Genomic DNA, 18,520 nt, shown 5'->3' with positions numbered 1-18,520 from the left:
GAGAGGCAGGAACTGCTGGACTGGAGAACAGAAGAAGCAGATTTGTGTCTTGTTTAGGGAAAGGGAAAAAGGGAAATAAACTTGTCAGACTGCTAAGGGCTGGGTTGTACAGGGCGTTAACACAAGGTCAGTGACTGGGGAATCCTGAGCCTGTAATTTCCCAAGTACTAGATTTTGGAGCATAGCATCTGTGTTGCTTTGCTTGTAGCAAATTCCCTCTTAACATAATGGTAGCCTTGATTCAGAGAAAGAAAAATTATTTCCTTAAATTATACAGTTTCTAAGATACATAGTCAAGTAAAAAAAGCACAGTGAAGAGTAGTATGTGTAGTATGCTAAAGTGAGAAATCTTTTAACACTGTTATTTTGCAAATGTGCAAATATGTATGTAGAAAAATTCTGAGAAATGGAATTATTTGTAAAGAAGCTATGTGCATTTGTAATGTTGCTAGATTTTACCCAGTTGTTCTCCATAAATACTGTGTCAATTTACACTGCCACAGAATGCTAATTTATATATCCAACTTTATGATTTTGCCAATGTGATGGTTAAAAAATGGTATCCCAGTGTTGTTTTAATTTGTATTCCTCTAAATGGTGAGATTGAATATCTTTAAATCTATTTAAAAGCCATTTCTGTGAAATATCCATATTCTTGGCCAATTTTTATATTAAGGTATTTCTTATCCTTTTTTTAATTATAGGAATTATTTATATATTAGGGAAATTAGCCCTTTGTGATATGGGTAGCACACCTTTTTGTTAATATACAAAAATAACAATAAACAGGTAGCTAGTGAACATCATAGCCCTGGAAGTAGACCACTTAATTTGCTGCTGACCCATATTCCCTTAGATAGAGTGGAATATGTCTTTTTTGAAAAGCATGTTCAATACTATAGTTTCATATTTGGAAAACACACAGAAGAAGTTTTATAATATAAAGTTTTAAGAAAGTAAATGTTGATGAAGTCCTTTTAGCTGGTGGAACAGGTTAAAAACAATTTTTTAATTGAATGTTGTTAATATTAAAAATTATGATTGTTGTGGGAAATCACAAAGCTGTTTTAAACCTGACTGTCTCTATATTATTCCCATTCCTTCCACTAGGTTACCACCAAAGAACATGATTTTGATCTAGGGGCTCCAGTTTCTGAAGCTGAAAAACACCAGAATATTCTCCAGCTAGAACAAGAAGTGAGAAATCAAGACAAATTCATTTCTTCACTGAAGTTACAGGTTACATTTAAGTTCTCTGCATATTTCCCTAAATTAATTTGGGATGGGGGCCTATATTAAAATAAGATAGAGAATAAATACCAATTCAGTGCTCATTTAAATTTTATGGGTCTAAAATCATTCCATTTTTATCTTAACCATTTTGAAACACATAGATTCAGAGTTAGTGAGTGAAAACTATATCCCAGGTATTGTATCAGATGCTTTCAAGTACATAATCTTACTTAATCATCCCAACTTTGTGAAACTGTGATGTTATTTCCATTTTACCAATGTGGAAGCCCAAGTTCCAAGAGGCTAAAGAATTATGATATTTGACTAATGAGTGACAGAGCTAGGATTTCTCTGAACTCCCACATTAGCTAGAATTTGAATCCAGTTCTCTGAGCTCCCAAGTTCATTATTGTTTCTGTTCTCCTGGTGTCTGACCTGTGGTATAGCTATTAATAAAGGCTATTAAAAGAAACTTCCTCTTCTAGGAAAATGGAATAGACTTACTTTTCCTTACTCTTCCCACTAAGTACAGCTAAAAACCCTGAATATTATGTATAAAACAAGCATAAGAACACTCTGAAAGGTGGGAAGAAGGAAGACTGGCTAGAGACCTCAGCACACAATGAATGTAGGACATGTTAGGGAGTTCCTGGTTTTTCTTTTTGTTCCATATATCCCAGGCAGAGTACTGGAAAAACTGGCAACCAGAAATCATGGGTGCAGATTTATAAAGGTCTCAGAAAAGCCATTCCTTTCTAGCTGAAGGACTAGGAATTGGGCAATCTAGCAAGTCAGATTACTCTTAGACAAGAACTGCCCACTTTAAGCAGACACCACGGAAAAATACTAGCTCCATTCCTGCCAGCAAAGGCTAAGAGCCCAGACATCCACCCTTCTCATGCTATATAACAAAGAACCCCATCCTTCCCTCATCCCCCCACCCCACCCCACCAGGCCCCCATCCCACCAGGGTGGTATCAAAGAAGAAGGCTGAGTGGGGAACCAAGACTTTTGTGTCATTCAGGAAGTAAGGAAGTCCCCAACCCCGTATTGTCACCAGAGACCACATGGGGAGCCAAAAGTCCACTGCCACCTGGTAGTAAGAGGTGCCCCATTTCCTCTTTGCTGGGATGATATCAGAAGAGACCTAATGTAGAGTCAGAACCTTTACCACCCTCCAACAATAACAAGTCCACCCACCCACAGTGGCAGTGGAGGATACATGGGAGCGGTAATAAGGAGCCTCCATTCTTCCAGCTCTGGTGATATCAACAGAGGCCTGGTGGGGAGCCCGAATTCCCATCCCTGCCTAGCCGTAACAAGGAGCCCCACTCTTCCCAGGTGTCAAAGGAGGCCTAGTGGAGAAATTGGGCTTTTACTCCCATCCAACAGTAACAAGGCAGTGTCCCCCTTTTCTTGCTGGAGCAGTGTCACAGGAAGCCTACTGAAAGATAAGAGTCGGTGTCTTAGACTATGAGGTCTTAATAAAAAAAAAGAAAAAAACACTCCTCATCCCAAAAATCAGGAAGATCTCAACCTCTATGAGGAAAGACAATCACGAGGTGCCAACACAGAGACGAATCAAATATGACAATTATCTGACAAGGATTTTAAATTAGCCATCATAGAAATGCTTCAACAGGTAATTTTGAGCATGCTTGAAACAAACAGAAAATCTTATCAAAGAAATAAAAGATATAAAGTACAGCCAAGTGGAATTTTGGTAGCAAACAGGCTGTTCGAAATAAAAGATATAAAGTAGAGGCAAGTGGAATTTTGGTAGCAAACAAGCTGTTCTTCAGTAGGTGAATAGAATAAACAAACTGTGGTATATAATAGAATATTATTCACTGATAAAAAGACATGAGCTATCAAGCCATAAAAAGACATGAAGGAACCTTGAAAGGATATTGTGAGGTGAAAAAAGCCAATCTGAAAAGGTTACATACTCTGTGATTCCAACTATATGACCTTCTGGGAAAGACAAAACATAGAGACATTAGAAGATCACTGGTTGCCAGGGAGTTGGAGGGAGGAAGGGGTGAATGGAGCACAGGGGATTTTTAGGGCAGTGAAACTATCCTGTATACAGTAATGATGGATACATGTCACTGTACATTTGTAAAAACCCACAGAATCAACAGCCCTAAGAGTGAACCCTAATTAAACTCTGGATTTTAGTTAATAATAATGTATAATGTTGGCTCATCAATTGTGACCAATGTACCACACTAAAACAAGATGTAAATAAGGGGAAACTGGGGTGAGTTGGAGGGGGGAGAAGGGATATGTGGGAACTCTCTGTCTGTACTTACTGGTCAATTTTTCTGTAAACCTAAAACTGCTCTAAAAAAAAGTAAGGTCTATTAAAAAAATACATGGGAGAAAATACTTCCAAATTATGTATCTGATAAGGGATTAATATCCAGAATATATAAAGAAGTTCTATAACTCAACAACAAAAAACCCCAAAACAACACAATTCAAAAATGGGCAAAAAACTTGAATAGATGTTTCTCCAGAGAAGATATACAGATGGCCAATAAACATGAAAAGATGCTCAACATCACCAGTCATTAAGGAAATGCAAATCCAAACCACAATGAGATATCACTTCACACCAGTCAGGACCACTATTATCAAAAAGCAGAAAATAACAAGTGTTGGTGAGGATGTGGAGAATCTGGAACTCTTGTGCGTTGCTAATGTAAAATGGTTTAAGCATAGTACAAAAAAGTTTGGCAATTCCTCAAAAAGTTAAGTATAGAATTACCATGTGATCCAGCTATTCCACTCCTAGGAATATCCCCCAAAGATTACAAGCAGGGACTCAAACAGATACTTGTACACCAGTGTTCATAACAGCATTATTTATGATAGCCAAGAGGTGGAAACAACGCAGATTCCATCGATAGATGAATGGATAAACAAAATGGGGTACGTACAAACAATGGAACATGATTCAACCTTAATTCTGAAAGGAGACTACAAGATGGAAGGGCCCTGAAAACAGTGTGCTAATTGAAATAAGCCAGGCACAGAAGGACAAATATTGTATGATTCCACTTATATGAGGTAGGAAAATTCATAGATAATTATTTAATGGGTACAGAGTTTCAGTTTGCGATGATGAGAAAGTTCTGGAAATGGATATGGGATGGTTGCGCAATGTTGTGAATGAACTTAATGCCATTGAATTTTGCATTTAAAAATGGTTAGAGTGGTACATTTTATGACGTTCTGTTTTACCACAATAAAAAAGTTTAAAAAAATACAGTAACTGAAATTAAAAACTTGGTGTTCTCAAACAAAAACATGAAGAGGAGGAGAAAAGAATGAATCAGTGAACATGAAGATAGAAGTAAAGAAGTTACCTGATCTGAACAATAGAGAGAAAATAGATTGAAAAAATGTGAACAGAGGCTCAGGGACAGGTGGGAATATAACAAAAGATCTACATTTGGATCGTTGCAGTCCCAGAAAGAGAGGGAAGAGAAGGTGGGGCTGAAAAAATATTCAAAGAAATAATGGCTAAATAGTCCCCAAATTTGGCAAAAGACATAAACAGATGAAAGAAGGTGAGTGAAAAGCTACCAGGAGTCTCCCAAAGAAATCTACACTGAGACACTTCATATTCAAACTGAAAACTAAAGACAAAAAATTCCTGAAAGAAACAAGAGAAACAATTCATTATTTATAGGGGAGCACCTATTCAAATGGCAGCAGGTCTGGAAATGAGATCAGAAGGAAGTGGCACAACATTTTTCAAGTGTTGGAAGAAAAGAACTGTCAACCCAGTGCATATTCTGTATTTAGAAAAGTATGAAGGGAAAAGTAAGAAATGAAGGGAAAATTAAGATATTCTCAGATGAAGAAAACTGAGAATTTGTTGCCAGCAAACCTACCCTAAAAGAATATCTAAAGGAATTTCTCTAACAAGGAAGGAAGTGATAAAAGGAGTAGTCTTGGAAGAATAGGAAGGAAGGAGAACAACATACAGAGCAAAAATATGGGTAAACGTGATCGAATTTCCTTTTCTACTTTTCTAAATTATGTTTGTCGAATGTAGTTCTCAGTGCATGTAGAGGAAATATTTAAGAATTATTAATAAAGGAGGGTAGAGAGACGTAAAGGGAGGTAAGGTCTCTGCACTTCACTTGAACTGGTAAAATGTAGGCTGTGATAACTTATGAACATATAATGAAACACCTAGAGCAACCACTAAAAATCTGTAAAAAGAGTTATACTCAGAATTGCTATGGATACCTCAAACTGGAATTCTAAAAAATGTTCAAGCAACCCAGAGGAAAGTGGGTAAAACAACACAGAAAGAAAAATTAAAAAAAAAACAAAACAGAGAAAACAACAGAAAAGTCACACTTGAATCTTAACATAAAAGTAAGTACATTAAATATATGTAATATAAATACACCAATTAGAAGCTAGAAATTGGCAGAGTGGATTAAAAAACCATGACCTAGCATTATGCTGTCTATAAGAAATTCACTTCAAATACAATGATATAGCTAGGTTAAAAGGCATTCAGACCCAAATGAAGAAATAAAACTATCCCTGTTTATAGATGACATGATCTTCTTCCTGGAAAATCTCATAACGTCTACAGTGTAAAAACTCAAACTAATAAGTGAGTTCAAAAGGTCAGAATACAACACAAACATACTGTATTTTTTTTTAAATGTATTTATTTTTTGGCTGCGTTGGGTCTTTGTTGCTGTGTGCAGGCTTTCTCTAGTTGCGGTGAGCGGGGGCTATTCTTCGTTGCAGTGCACGGGCTTCTCATTGCAGTGGATTCTCTTGTTGCAGAGCACGGGCTCTAGGTGCCTGGGCTTCAGGAGTTGTGGCTCACGGGCTCTGGAGCGCAGGCTCAGTAGTTGTGGCGCACGGGCTTAGTTGCTCCGCGGCCTGTGGGATCTTCCCGGATCAGGGCTCAAACCCGTGTCCCCTGCACTGGCAGGCAGATTCTTAACCACTGCACCACCAGGGAAGCCCTGTATTTTTGTATATTATCAATTAACCTGTGGAAATCTAAATTAAAAATTACATACCATTTACAATCACTCAAATAGAAAATGGAATCCTTAGATGTAAATCTAACAAAATAAGTATGTACTCGCATTCTGAAAACTACAAAATGCTAATAAGAGAAATCTAAGAAGATATAAACAAATATTCAGGGATTGGTAGCCTCAACATAGTAAGATATCAATTCTCTCCAAATCTATATCCAAGTTTAATACAATTCCCATCAAAATCCCAGCAAAGAACACTTTTGAAAAAGACCAAAGTGGAAAGAGTCATTCTCTTTGATTTAAAAACTTAATATATAGCTACAGTAATCATGACTGTATGGTATTGCTAGAGGGACAGACATAGATCAGTGATACAGAATAGAGAATCCAGAAATAGCCTTACACGAATACAGCCAAATGATTTTTGACAGAGGTGCAAATGCAATCTGATGAAGAAAGGTAGTCTTTTCAACAAAATGTGCTGGAGCAATTTGATATCTTTTAGGAACAAAAATGAGCCTAGACCTAAACCTCACACCTTATACAAAAATTAACTCAGAATAGATCATAGATTTAAATGTAAAACATAAAACTATGAAAGTCTGAAAAGGTAACATAGGAACAAATCTTCAGGACCTTGGGCTTGCTGAAGAGTTCTTAGACATGACAGCAAAAGTGTGATTCATAAAAGAAAAAATTGATAATTTGAATTTCATCAAGATTTAAGTCTTTTGCTTTGTGAAAGACCCTGTTAATAGGATGAAAAGATAAGCTACAACCCCTGTTTCTGTCAAAGGAATCGTATCTAGAACATGTGGAGAACTCTCACAACTCAACAGTAAAAAGCAAACAATCCAGTTAGAAAATGAAGAAAGGATATAAAGACGTATTTCACGGGAGGATGTATTGTTGACAAATAAAAAGATGTTCATTTTTTCTAAACATCAGGGAAATACAAATTAAGACCATGATGAGATAACAATGCGCACTGTTAAGAACAGTTAAAATAAAAAATAGTCATGATACCAAATGCTGGCAAGGATGAGGAGAAACTGGATCACTGATACATTCCTGGTGGGAATGGGGAATGGTACAGCTACTCTGGAAAATAGTTTAGTTCTTAAAAAACTAAACATACATTTACCATACAGCCCAGCAATTGCACTCTTGGGAATTTATTCCAGAGAAATGAAAACTATGTCCACTCAAAAACCTGTATACAGTTATACAGTTGTTCATAGCAACTTTATTTGTTATAGTCCCAGACTGGAAGCATCTAAAACTTCCCTTAATTGGTGACTTATTAAACAAACCGTGGTAATCCATACCATGAAATATTATTCAGCAATAAGAAGGAATGAACTGTTGATCCACATAACAACTTAGATGTCAGGGGCACTGTGCTGAGTGAAAAAGCCACCGTCAACAGATAGCATACTGTGATCTCTATCACATGATTCTATTTATGTAACATTCTCAAAATGGCAAAATTATTATAGAGATCAGTGGTTGCTAAGAGTTAAGGATGGGGAGGGAAGGCTGTGACTATACAGGAGTAACGGGAGGGTGATCTTTGTGGTGATGGAGTAGTTCTGTGTCTTATTGAGGTGGTAGTTGCAGCAATTTACACGTGATAAAATGGTATAGAACAATAGGCACACGTTGTACCAATGTCAGATCTCTGGGTTTGATATTTTACTGTAATTATTTAAGATGTAACTGTTTGGGGAAACCAGGTTAAAGGCACATGAACCTCTGGACTACGTTTTCAACTTCCTGTGAACCTTTAGTTATTTCAAAATAAAAAGTTTGTGGGGTTTTTTTGCAAAAGATTTTTTTTAATAAAAGCTACTTTTTTTTTTTTTTTTTTTTTTTTTTTTTGCGGTACGTGGGCCTCTCACTGTTGTGGCCTCTCCCATTGTGGAGCAAGGCTCCGGACGTGCAGGCTCAGTGGCCATGGCCCACGGGTCCAGCCGCTCTGCTGCATGTGGGATCTTCCAGGACTGGGGCACGAACCCGCGTCCCCTGCATCGGCAGGCGGACTCTCAACCACTGTGCCACCAGGGAAGCCCAAAAGCTACTTTTTGAGTACCTATTATCTGCCAAAAATTTTACTTGAACTTTTATATCTCTCTAACTACACCCTGAAAATTGTAGGTATTCTCTCCATTTAACAGATGAAACTCAAGAAGCTTCCATTTATTTTTTTCTGAAGTCAGATGCATCTCTTAGGATCAAGAAAATATGGTAAATTGTCCGAGGTTAAGTGACTGGTGAGGAACTGCAGCAGGATTTAAACCTGTCTGCCTCAGTCCAAAGCCCACATCCTTTGTAACCTCCTCTTCTAAAGTACTTGTGTCTTGGAATTAAGTAAAAGTGGGGCTTGATGTCAAGGTGAGGGAAGTGTTCATTTATTTATTTATAATGTATTTGTTTTATTCATTTAATAATTGAGCATCATGTGCTAGATATATAATAAATGATACAGAAATGAGAGGTATGTTGATTCAGAAATTAGAGACATGATCCCTTTAAAGTCGCTTAGAACTTAGTGGAAGGGACAGGGAAACAAATGATTATAACACATCTTATAAAATACTAAGATAAAAATATATAAGAAGCTGTATGGGAGCCCAGAGAGGAAAAGCATGTAACCTTTCCTGGTGGGAGGTCAGGAAACATTTTTAGCATGTTCTTGTTGCTCAGAGACGTGGCACTGTTGAAGCCATGAACAAAGACAAAAAGATAGATAAATTGAAGTTTGTTTATCCCTATAGTTAAAAAAAATGCTAGTAATGAAAAGAGGTAATAAGAGTGCGGGGAAGTAAAGAAACAGTGAAAGCATGGATAAGAAGAGCAAACAGGAAATCATTGCATGGTTTCTGTACTAGTTGCTAGAGGTGAGCTGCAGATTTCTTTAAAATTACTAGAGGCAAAACAACAAGGAAATTGTAAAGTAATTCATGGTCCAAAGAATAAAAACAAACCAGGTATGCAAAAGAAGCACATGTTTTCCTGAAATTGAGACCTGAGCGAAGTTTTCCTGAGGATTCTTTTTTTTTTTTTGCGGTACGCGGACCTCTCACTGTTGTGGCCTCTCCTGCTGCGGAGCACAGGCTCCGGGCGCGCAGGCTCAGTGACCATGGCTCACGGGCCTAGCCGCTCCGTGGCATGTGGGATCCTCCCAGACCGGGGCACGAACCCGTGCCCCCTGCATCGGCAGGCGGATTCTCAACCACTGCGCCGCCAGGGAAGCCCCTGAGGATTCTTATAGAGAGGGTTCTGTGATATAGTATATAACATTTTCAATAAATTCCCTAACAGAGGTTTTAAAATGAGTTTAGCAAGTTTCTTACAGCATGTCTAGAGCTTAGGTGTATATTGGAGATGGTGGAGAGGGCTTGGACGGGGCAGTAGGCCTGGGACCACAAATGGTATTTGTTCATCTTATTCTCAGTGTAATGAAGCACCATAAGGCTACAGGAATTACTTCAAATTTGCATTTTCAAAGAATTTTTAGCTGTAGTTGGGAGAATGCCAAAAAAGAGAGTAAGAGGTATTGCTGAAATTCAGCCTGGTTGTGATAAAAGGCTCAACTACAGAAATAAGTGCATTTACGGTTTGCCTTTTTGCTTTTTTAATTCTTCAAGTTTTTTTTGTCTCCTGGTTTTGACAATTTAAACTCTTTTCCTGTAAATCTCACAAGTTAGTGTGCCTTACAAAATACCAAAGTGAGAATTGGATTAAAATAATGGCCTTTATTGTGCTTCTTGAGTATAATAAATGTCATTGTGGTATAGTTATATATAATTCATGACCTTTAGGATATTTCCTTATATAGTGACAAATAATAAAGTTTATATTTTTAAAGAAAACTTTGTTGATTTTGATGGTTTGGAAAGAGCTCTCTCTAGTTATTTGAAAAGGGCAAGGTTACAGCAAAAATAACGTTAGAACTAAGAATAATGTTACATAAGAGACTTAGCAATTTTAGATGCTCTTTAAAGACCAAGACTGTTTTTTTCTTCTGTCTTTTCACATCTTGCACACACAGTGCCTTGAATATAGTAGGTGCTCAATAAATATTTGTTAAATATACAGTGAGAGACAAATCCTGTGGAAAAGGACTTTGTGCCACCCCTTTATCTCAGATATTTCTCTTACGGCACTTAACATGCTGTATATGTATTTCCACAAGTAAACAATACATTCTCTGAGGCAGATAGCTAACCTATCTTTGTATCCGTTGAATTTAACATAGTTCTTGACATATTATCATTATTCAATGGGTGTAACATATCTTTTTTCCTTTAAAGGCATTTGGATACCTTTGTGATAGAAAAGGCCCTTTTCTTCATCCATTGATGGTTTGATAGTGGGCTGGGAAAGAAAGCTGTGGTCCTCCACATAAGTCAGCAAATACTTGATTGATTTGGTATTTAGCTTAGTCAAGTAAGCTACTGATATGTTCAAAAGGACTTTTCTAAAGAGTTAACATATTTTGATGACAGTAGTTAGAAACTTAATTCTAAAGAATGCCTAATTGATGATATTAATTATTAAAATTAAATAATTTCAAGACTAGTTTCTTTTCTGCAGATATAAATATTTGGCAATTTTTCTAATAGTTTTGTTAAATATCAACACTAAGTGGTTTTTTTTTGTTATTAAGCTGTAAATTGTTTTGAGAATTATAGCTGTAAACCTTTAAATTTTCACTTAGTATATTTTTTTCAGATAGGTAATACAGTCACATGGTACAAAATTCAGAAAGTAAAAAAAGATATATAGTTAAGTCTCTTTGCCAGGGAAGCAAACCTCCCTTCCTGAATCCAGTCACCTAGTTGTTCTCCTCAGAGGGAAGCTAAGGAAATAGTTTAATTTGATTATTTTCTTTCTACTTATAACAGATTGAAGATCTCAAACAGACAAATCATGGCTTGGAAGAATGTGTTAGGAAACTCTTGGATGGTAAGGAGGTGGTAAGCAGTCAAGTAGAGGATTTAACCAGCCACAATGAGCATCTTTCTCAAGAATTGATTAAAATTGACCAACTAGCAGAGCAACTAGAAAAAGAGAAAAAGTTTGTGGTGGATACTGCCAACAAGGAACTTGAAGAAGCAAAGGTATTAGATTGATCACTGATCAGGTTTTTTTTTTAACTGAGGTATAATTGACATATAACATTATATTAGTTTCAGGTATACAACATAATGATTCAATATTTGTATGTATTGTGAAATGATCACCACAAGTCTAGGTAACATCCAACTACTGATCAGGATTTTAATTCTACTTTAAACATCATATAGTTATTAATGCAGTGGAAAAAGTGGCATTCTCAATTACATCATTTGAAAGTTTTTTAGATTTGACATTGTAATTAAATGTCTATTCTAAGGATTAAATTGTTTTGTGTCTCACATTTTATTTCTTTTAAAAATTTTTACTCAAAAATTTTCCTAAGTAATATGTAGTCATAGTAAAAACTCAAAGCAATGGGAATGTTCTGTATATAGAACATTTCTCTTTCTCCCTAATCCTTTTTTCCTCTGCAGAGGTATCTACCAACAAGTATATATATATATTTCCATTCTTCTTTTCTGTTTTCACACATACACAATTTATTTCACACTTTAAAAAAAGGTGAGTTTTTTTTAACCAAAGCTTTTAAATTTCTATGTAGTCAAATTTGTCAATCTTTACTGAATTCTGAGTTTTGATCTTTTATTTTTCTGAGGTCCCACCCCCTTTTAAAACATTTGAATGAGACTTCCCTGGTGGCGCAGTGGTTAAAAATCCACCTGCCAATGCAGGGGACACAGGTTTGATCCCTGGTCCGGGAAGATCCCATATGCTGCAGAGCAACTAAGCCTGTGTGCCACAACTACTGAGCCTGCGCTCTAGAGCCCAGGAGCCACACTACTGAGCCCGTGTGCCACAACTACTGAAGCCCTCGGGCCTAGAGCCCGTGCTCCGCAACAAGAGAAGCCACTGCACTGAGAAACCTGCACACCGCAATGAAGAATAGCCCCTGCTCACCGCAACTAGAGGAAGCCCACACGCGTAACAACAAAGACCCAATGCAGCAAAAATAAAAAAAAAAATAAAAATTTAAAAATATATATTTGAATAGACTTTATTATTTTAGAGCAGTTTTAGGTTCATAACAACGTGAAGCAGAAGGTAACAGAGATTTCCCATATACTCCCTGCCCCCACACATGCCTAGTCTCCCCCATTATCTGCAATCCCCCACCAAAGTGGCACATTTGTTACATTTTATGATAAAGAATTGACATATTGGGACTTCCCTGGTGGCACAGTGGTTAAGAATCTGCCTGCCAATGCAGGGGACATGGGTTCGAGCCCTGGTCTGGGAAGATCCCACATGCTGTGGAGCAACTAAGCCCATGCATCACAACTACTGAGCCTCCACTCTAGAGCCTGCAAGCCACAACTACTGAGCCCATGTGCCACAACTACTGAAGCCTGTGTGCCTAGAGCCCATGCTCCACAACAAGAGAAGCCACTGCAATGAGAAGCCCGCTCACCACAACGAGTAGCCCCCGCTCGCCACAACTAGAGAAAGCCTGCACACAGCAACGAAGACCCAACGCAGCCAAAAATAAATAAAAAAATAGATAAATAAATTTATTAAAAAAAAGAATTGACATATCGTGATCACCCAGAGTCCATAGTTTACATTAGGGTTCACTCTTGGTGTTGTACATGCTATGGATTTGAACAAATGTAAAATGGCATGTATCTACCATTATAGTATCAAACAGAGTAATTTCACTGCCCTAAAAACCCTCTATCTCCACCTAAGGTTTTTTTTTTTTTGGGGGGGGCGGGGTATGCGGGCCTCTCACTGTTGTGGCCTCTCCCATTGCGGAACACAGGCTCCGGATGTGCAGGCTCAGCGGCCGTGGCTCACGGGCCCAGCCGCTCCGCAGCATGTGGGATCTTCCTGGACCGGGGCACGAACCTGTGTCCCCTGCATCGGCAGGCGGACTCTGAACCACTGCGCCACCAGGGAAGCCCTCTCCACCTAGTTTTGAACCTTGTTTAGGAAGGCCTTCTCACCTCAAGAGCTACAAGAATATTTTCTACAGTTTTCTTTAAAGAATTCTTAATATGTATATTTAAAGTTTTAATCCTTCTGGAATTTCTTTTTGTTCTAGTGTGAGGTATGGTTAAATAGTCCTTTCTTCAGTCACTGATTTAAAGCACCATTTTAACAAGTACTGAATTCTTATATGTGCATGGATATGTTTCTGGACGATTTGGTTTCATTGATTCATTTGCCATCTTCTATGCCACTACCATATTATTTTAATAACTATAGCTTTATGATATTTTGATAAACATTTTATTTCTTGATTAAGTTTTAGTACCCTACCATGACCTTTAGAAACTAGGAATTTAGACACTACTATAAAATGAAGACAGTTTGATTTCTCATTGTTGTCTAATGGCTTACAGGCAAGACACATGGTATATCTGAAAGCCAGAAAACAACCTGTTGAATTTTTAAGTGATAACGTGCTTATTCATCTTGATTTTATTAATCACCAAATTAGTAAATTGTGTCTGTAAGATGGTAGTTTCCCAAAGCTAATTGTTATTACATGTTATTTCATACACATCCTTTTAATATACTCTTGGTAGCATATATAATAAAGCATATATTATTATATAATATAATAAATAATTATATTATTATTTATTATAATAATATAATAAAGCATATGGTACTCTTGGTAGCATATGATAAAGCACTTAAATAAATGATCAGGCTATAAACATAAGTGTTATTGAAGACATTATTTGTTACAGTAATTTGAAATCTAAGAGCCTAGTTAATGAACACTAGGATGGTATTTGTTTACATACAGTAGCCTCACTTATTTAGAGTGTGTAAAGGATAAGTCTGTATTAGTGAAAAGTCTGAATAATGGAATATTTAAATACATGAAGTTTATTACTTTAATATAAGGACACAATCTTCTTGAACAATGTTGCCGGGAGGAGGTCCTTAGGAGAACTATTTGAGAGAGTAGATAAGAATGATTTGTTTTTAACTTGCAAATTATTTATCTTGTAATAGTTGCTACCAAAGTATTTGAAGGATATTTAAAAGTAATGTAACTATTTTAAACATTCTCAACAAACTTTTTTGTTTGTATTTCTTTTTTAATAATAGTTATCATTCATTCACAATTTAATGGTAAATTGAGTTCAGTCTTAATTATAAAAATTGTCAAAAAACACTGGATTGATGTTTTATTATGTCTTTCTTGTTTTCTTCTTCAAATTTAAAATTAACAGCACTCCTTCCCAGACTGTGGGAAGCCTAGTTGGCCAAATTCTCATAAAGAGAATGCCTGGTTTAGAAGTCATCAATTTTAAAGGGTTGTTAGGGTCTGTGTTCTAGAGAAAGAGTGAGTACTCTTTGAGGGTGAATCCTCTGCTATCAAAAGGAAGAATTTCAGGAATGCAGAACATCTAAAATAAAAGAGTTAGGATTTACCTAAAACTGAAAATATTAAATTCATAGACGGAAATTCTGCCTAGCTCAGAAAAGAGTGTTTCTAGGAAATAGATATCCATATATATATGATGTGGAATGTTTGGTGTATTCGAGAATTGGAAAGCTATTTGTAGAAGAGGTAGACTGTAGTCTTAGGGTAGAGATAACATTGCTGATGCAGGGAAAACATTGGAAAGTTAATAAAGAGAGGACAAAATGGAAATAGGTCCTTTGTGTTGGTAAAATGCCCTGAAATGAAAACACCAACCTCAGTAAGGGGATGTTCCAGGTAGAATGGGGATTAGAAAGATGCATGAAAGGTGCTGGGAATGTGAATACCAGTGCGTGTTATCATCATGAAGTCATTGGGTGTACAGTTTAGGCATCCAGTCACTGGGGAGAGATTCCTTGTCTGATTTGTGAGATGAGACTTGAAACAAGAGAATTTCTAATTTGAGAGCTGAGAATGTTTGGGTCCCTGTACTATTTGAGATTATTCTTTAGATATGTGGAGGTAGAGTCTGAGGCTAAAACTGCTGTTTGTCTAGAATTGAGATAGTATTAAATTTATTTACTCAGAAGAGTTTACTTTTAGTCATATTTTTAAAGTTCACTGAGTAACTTCTTCCATCATTCATTCCATGAAAATGTTTTGAGGATTTGCTATTGTATTATCTATCACTATGTAACAAGTTACCCCTAAATCTTAATGACTTCAAACAACAAACATTTATATCTCACAGTTTTAAGTGCACCTTAACTAAGTAGTTCTAGTTCATGGTTTCTCAGGAAATTGTAATCGAGGTGATGGCCAGGCTGCAGTCATGGCTTGATTGGTACTGGAGGATTTGCTGTTAAGATGACTTATTCAGATGGCTCTTGGCTTTTGACAGGAAGCTTAGTTCCTTGACATGTGAACCTCTCCCTAGGTTGTTTGATATACTCTTTTTTTAAAAATATAAGTTTATTTATTTATTTATTTACTTTTGTTTGCATTGGGTCTTTGTTGCTGCGCGTGGGCTTTCTCTAGTTGCGGTGAGCGGGGGCTACTCTTCATTGCGGTGCGTGGGCTTCTCATTGAGGTGGTTTCTCTTGTGGAGCACGGGCTCTAGGCACGCGGGCTTCAGTAGTTGTGGCACGCGGGCTTCAGTAGTTGTGGCACGCGGGCTCAGTAGTTGTGGTTCTCAGGCTCTAGAGTGCAGGCTCAGTAGTTGTAGTGCACAGGCTTCAGTAGTTGTGGCACATGGGCTCAGTAGTTGTGGCTTGCAGGCTGTAGAACGCAGGCTCAGTAGTTGTGGTGCATGGGCTTAGTTGCTCTGCGGCATGTGGGATCTTCCCAGACCAGGGCTCAAACCTGTGTCCCCTGCATTGGCAGGCGGATTCTTAACCACTGCGCCACCAGGGAAGTCTCTTGATATATTCTTTATGGCATCTGGCTTCCCATTGGAGCCTGTGATCCAAAAGAGACAACAAGGAAGAATTTACAGTGCCTGTTATGATCCAGTCTCAAGAGTTACATACCGTCACTTCCACCATATCCTGTTCTTTAGAAGTGAGTCACTAAGTATAGACCACACTTAAGGGGCAGAGAAATTAAGCTCCATCTTTTGAAGGAAAGAGTATCAGAATTTTGGGACATATTTTAAAGCTCCCACAACCGTAAGCCTTCTTTGATCTTTTCTTCTTGAGTTGTTATCATTCATGACTTAATGCAGTGTTTCCCAGATTACTGAACACAAGTTTGTGAAATATGAAGAAACAGAGTTGCAATTTTACCATTACTATTTCTTCATACAGTTTATATTTTTAATTAACATGGTGCCATTATTGGACTGGATCTCTGGTAGCTCTTGTCATTACTACTACTTTGTATGTGATTCGGTCAAAAATGCTTCAGAACCTGCTATGAGGAAGACAAGGCGTAAAGCCTGTATCAGTTTCTGACCTACACCCCCAACCACACATGCTTATTCCCTCTCTCTCTCCCTGATTCATTTTTCTCTAGCACTTTCCTACTACTTTCCTCCTCCTTCCCTCTGCTGCAGCCCCAATGACCTCCTTACTATTCCTTGGAATTTAGCAGACAATCTTTTGCCTTTTGCTATAGCTGAATGTTCTGCCTGGAATATTCTCCCGAATTTTTACATGGTTGACTCCCGCAGTGAGGACTTCCCTGATCACCCCCTTTAAAATTCCAGCCTATTCCTTCATAAACACTCCCAATATTCTTAAGGATATTGCTCTTTTTTTCTAATATAGTATGTAATTTATTCGTTGGGTTTATTTTTTGTTGTCTATCCAGCTGGAATGTAAGCTGTCCAAAGGCAAGGATCTTTGTCTATTTTATTCCCTTTTTAAAAATCTTAAGTATAGAACAGATGTGAGTACTCATTATATATTTTTGAATGACACAATGACTATCTGATATATACTTTACCTATTATCTTTTATTTTTCTCTTTTCAACAAGAATGTAAGCTCCATGAGGGTAGAGGTTTCTGTCTGTTTTATTCACTGCTATAGCCAGCAAATAACACAATGTCAGACACATAGTAGACCCTCATTAAACAGTTGTCAAATAAATGAAAGCACTGGGCTGGCATCTTTTCATTTGAGCCAGTTATAAGTTTGTTTTTCAAAGTGGAATAAGCATTAATGTTTTTATCTTTATAAAAGTAATACATATTTTTTTAATAGAAGAGTATAATGAAGAAAATAATATGTACTGTTAATCACGCCTTGCTATACCTAGACATAATCTATCTTGTGCAATTTACTTATTGGTTGTGTTCCATCTGTATCTAGGATATGTGTGTATAAATTTATTTTTTACAAGAATGTGTCATACTAGATAAAATTTTTGGCAGTGTGAGTTTTTATACTTAATATATATGGACATCTTTGCACATAATTCAGTATAGATCCATTTTTTTTACTGTCTACATAGTAGTACACATTAAAGCATTGAAAAATTATCAAAATTATCCAAAACTATATATAACCTTATCCAAACTGTATGTAAGTTATATTCTATACCATAACACCCCTTAGTATATCATAAACTAAAATATAACTGCCAGAGAAATCTTAGAACTTTGGTCTAAAGAACAAATGAGAAGGAATAATTGCAGAAAATTCAAATTTAAAATATAACAGGAGACATTTGTGATTAGAATAACAAGGGGGAGGTTTACAGATTGAGAAATCCATTAAACTAATATGCCAACTTTTAACAAAGAGATTTACAGCTTTACATAAAAACATAGTCACTATCCTCCAGGAACGTACAATCTAGTCATAGACTAGATATATGATTGCAGGTGGCTATACTGTAAGACGTTTAAGACAATGTTATAAAACTGGTACAATAAGTATTTTGTGGGTTGGATTGAACTAAACTATTAAAAGAATTCAGAGGAAAGAGCAATCACTTCTGACTATGGTGACTTGGGAAAACTTACTCTAGTCATTCTTTTGACTCTTCCGCATTATCATCTTCAAAATTATAATTAGTATTAACAGTTTGTTCCAGTTTATGAGGAGCAATTTGACAAAATAAAATCAATTAATATTGTATACAACACATTAGACAATTTAAAGGAACTGCTTCATTTCATTCTAGGTTCTTTTACCATCAAAAGTAGGTAAACATAAGAGTGGATTATCTTTTCTTTCATAAAGTATTCACTGTCTGCATGTTTTTATTTTTAAGCAGCTCCTGTT

General features: G+C 36.7%; 1 protein-coding gene across 10 annotated transcripts in view; it reads left to right on the top strand.

Moving 5' to 3' along the window:
- The window catches only part of TSGA10 (testis specific 10), a 101,659-nt gene that overhangs the window by 11,314 nt on the left and 71,825 nt on the right, over positions 1–18,520 (top strand). For 5 of the 10 annotated variants that reach the window (XR_004352893.1, XM_032653138.1, XM_032653135.1 and 2 more), the window contains exons 2-3: positions 1,111–1,239; positions 11,174–11,389. Coding sequence is in view for 5 of the 10 variants with exons in the window: in XM_032653135.1 (XP_032509026.1) it covers positions 1,111–1,239; positions 11,174–11,389 (345 nt within the window). In the remaining 5 variants the exon portion in view is untranslated. Of the gene's footprint in view, positions 1–1,110; positions 1,240–11,173; positions 11,390–18,520 lie in introns of those variants that run through there. The other 5 variants (XM_032653133.1, XM_032653137.1, XM_032653140.1 and 2 more) reach the window with 5 other exon arrangements.

This window comes from Phocoena sinus, chromosome 13 (assembly GCF_008692025.1).
Source record: "Phocoena sinus isolate mPhoSin1 chromosome 13, mPhoSin1.pri, whole genome shotgun sequence".
Taxonomy (NCBI): Eukaryota; Metazoa; Chordata; class Mammalia; order Artiodactyla; family Phocoenidae; genus Phocoena; species Phocoena sinus.
This window is presented reverse-complemented; position numbering and strand designations above follow the sequence as displayed.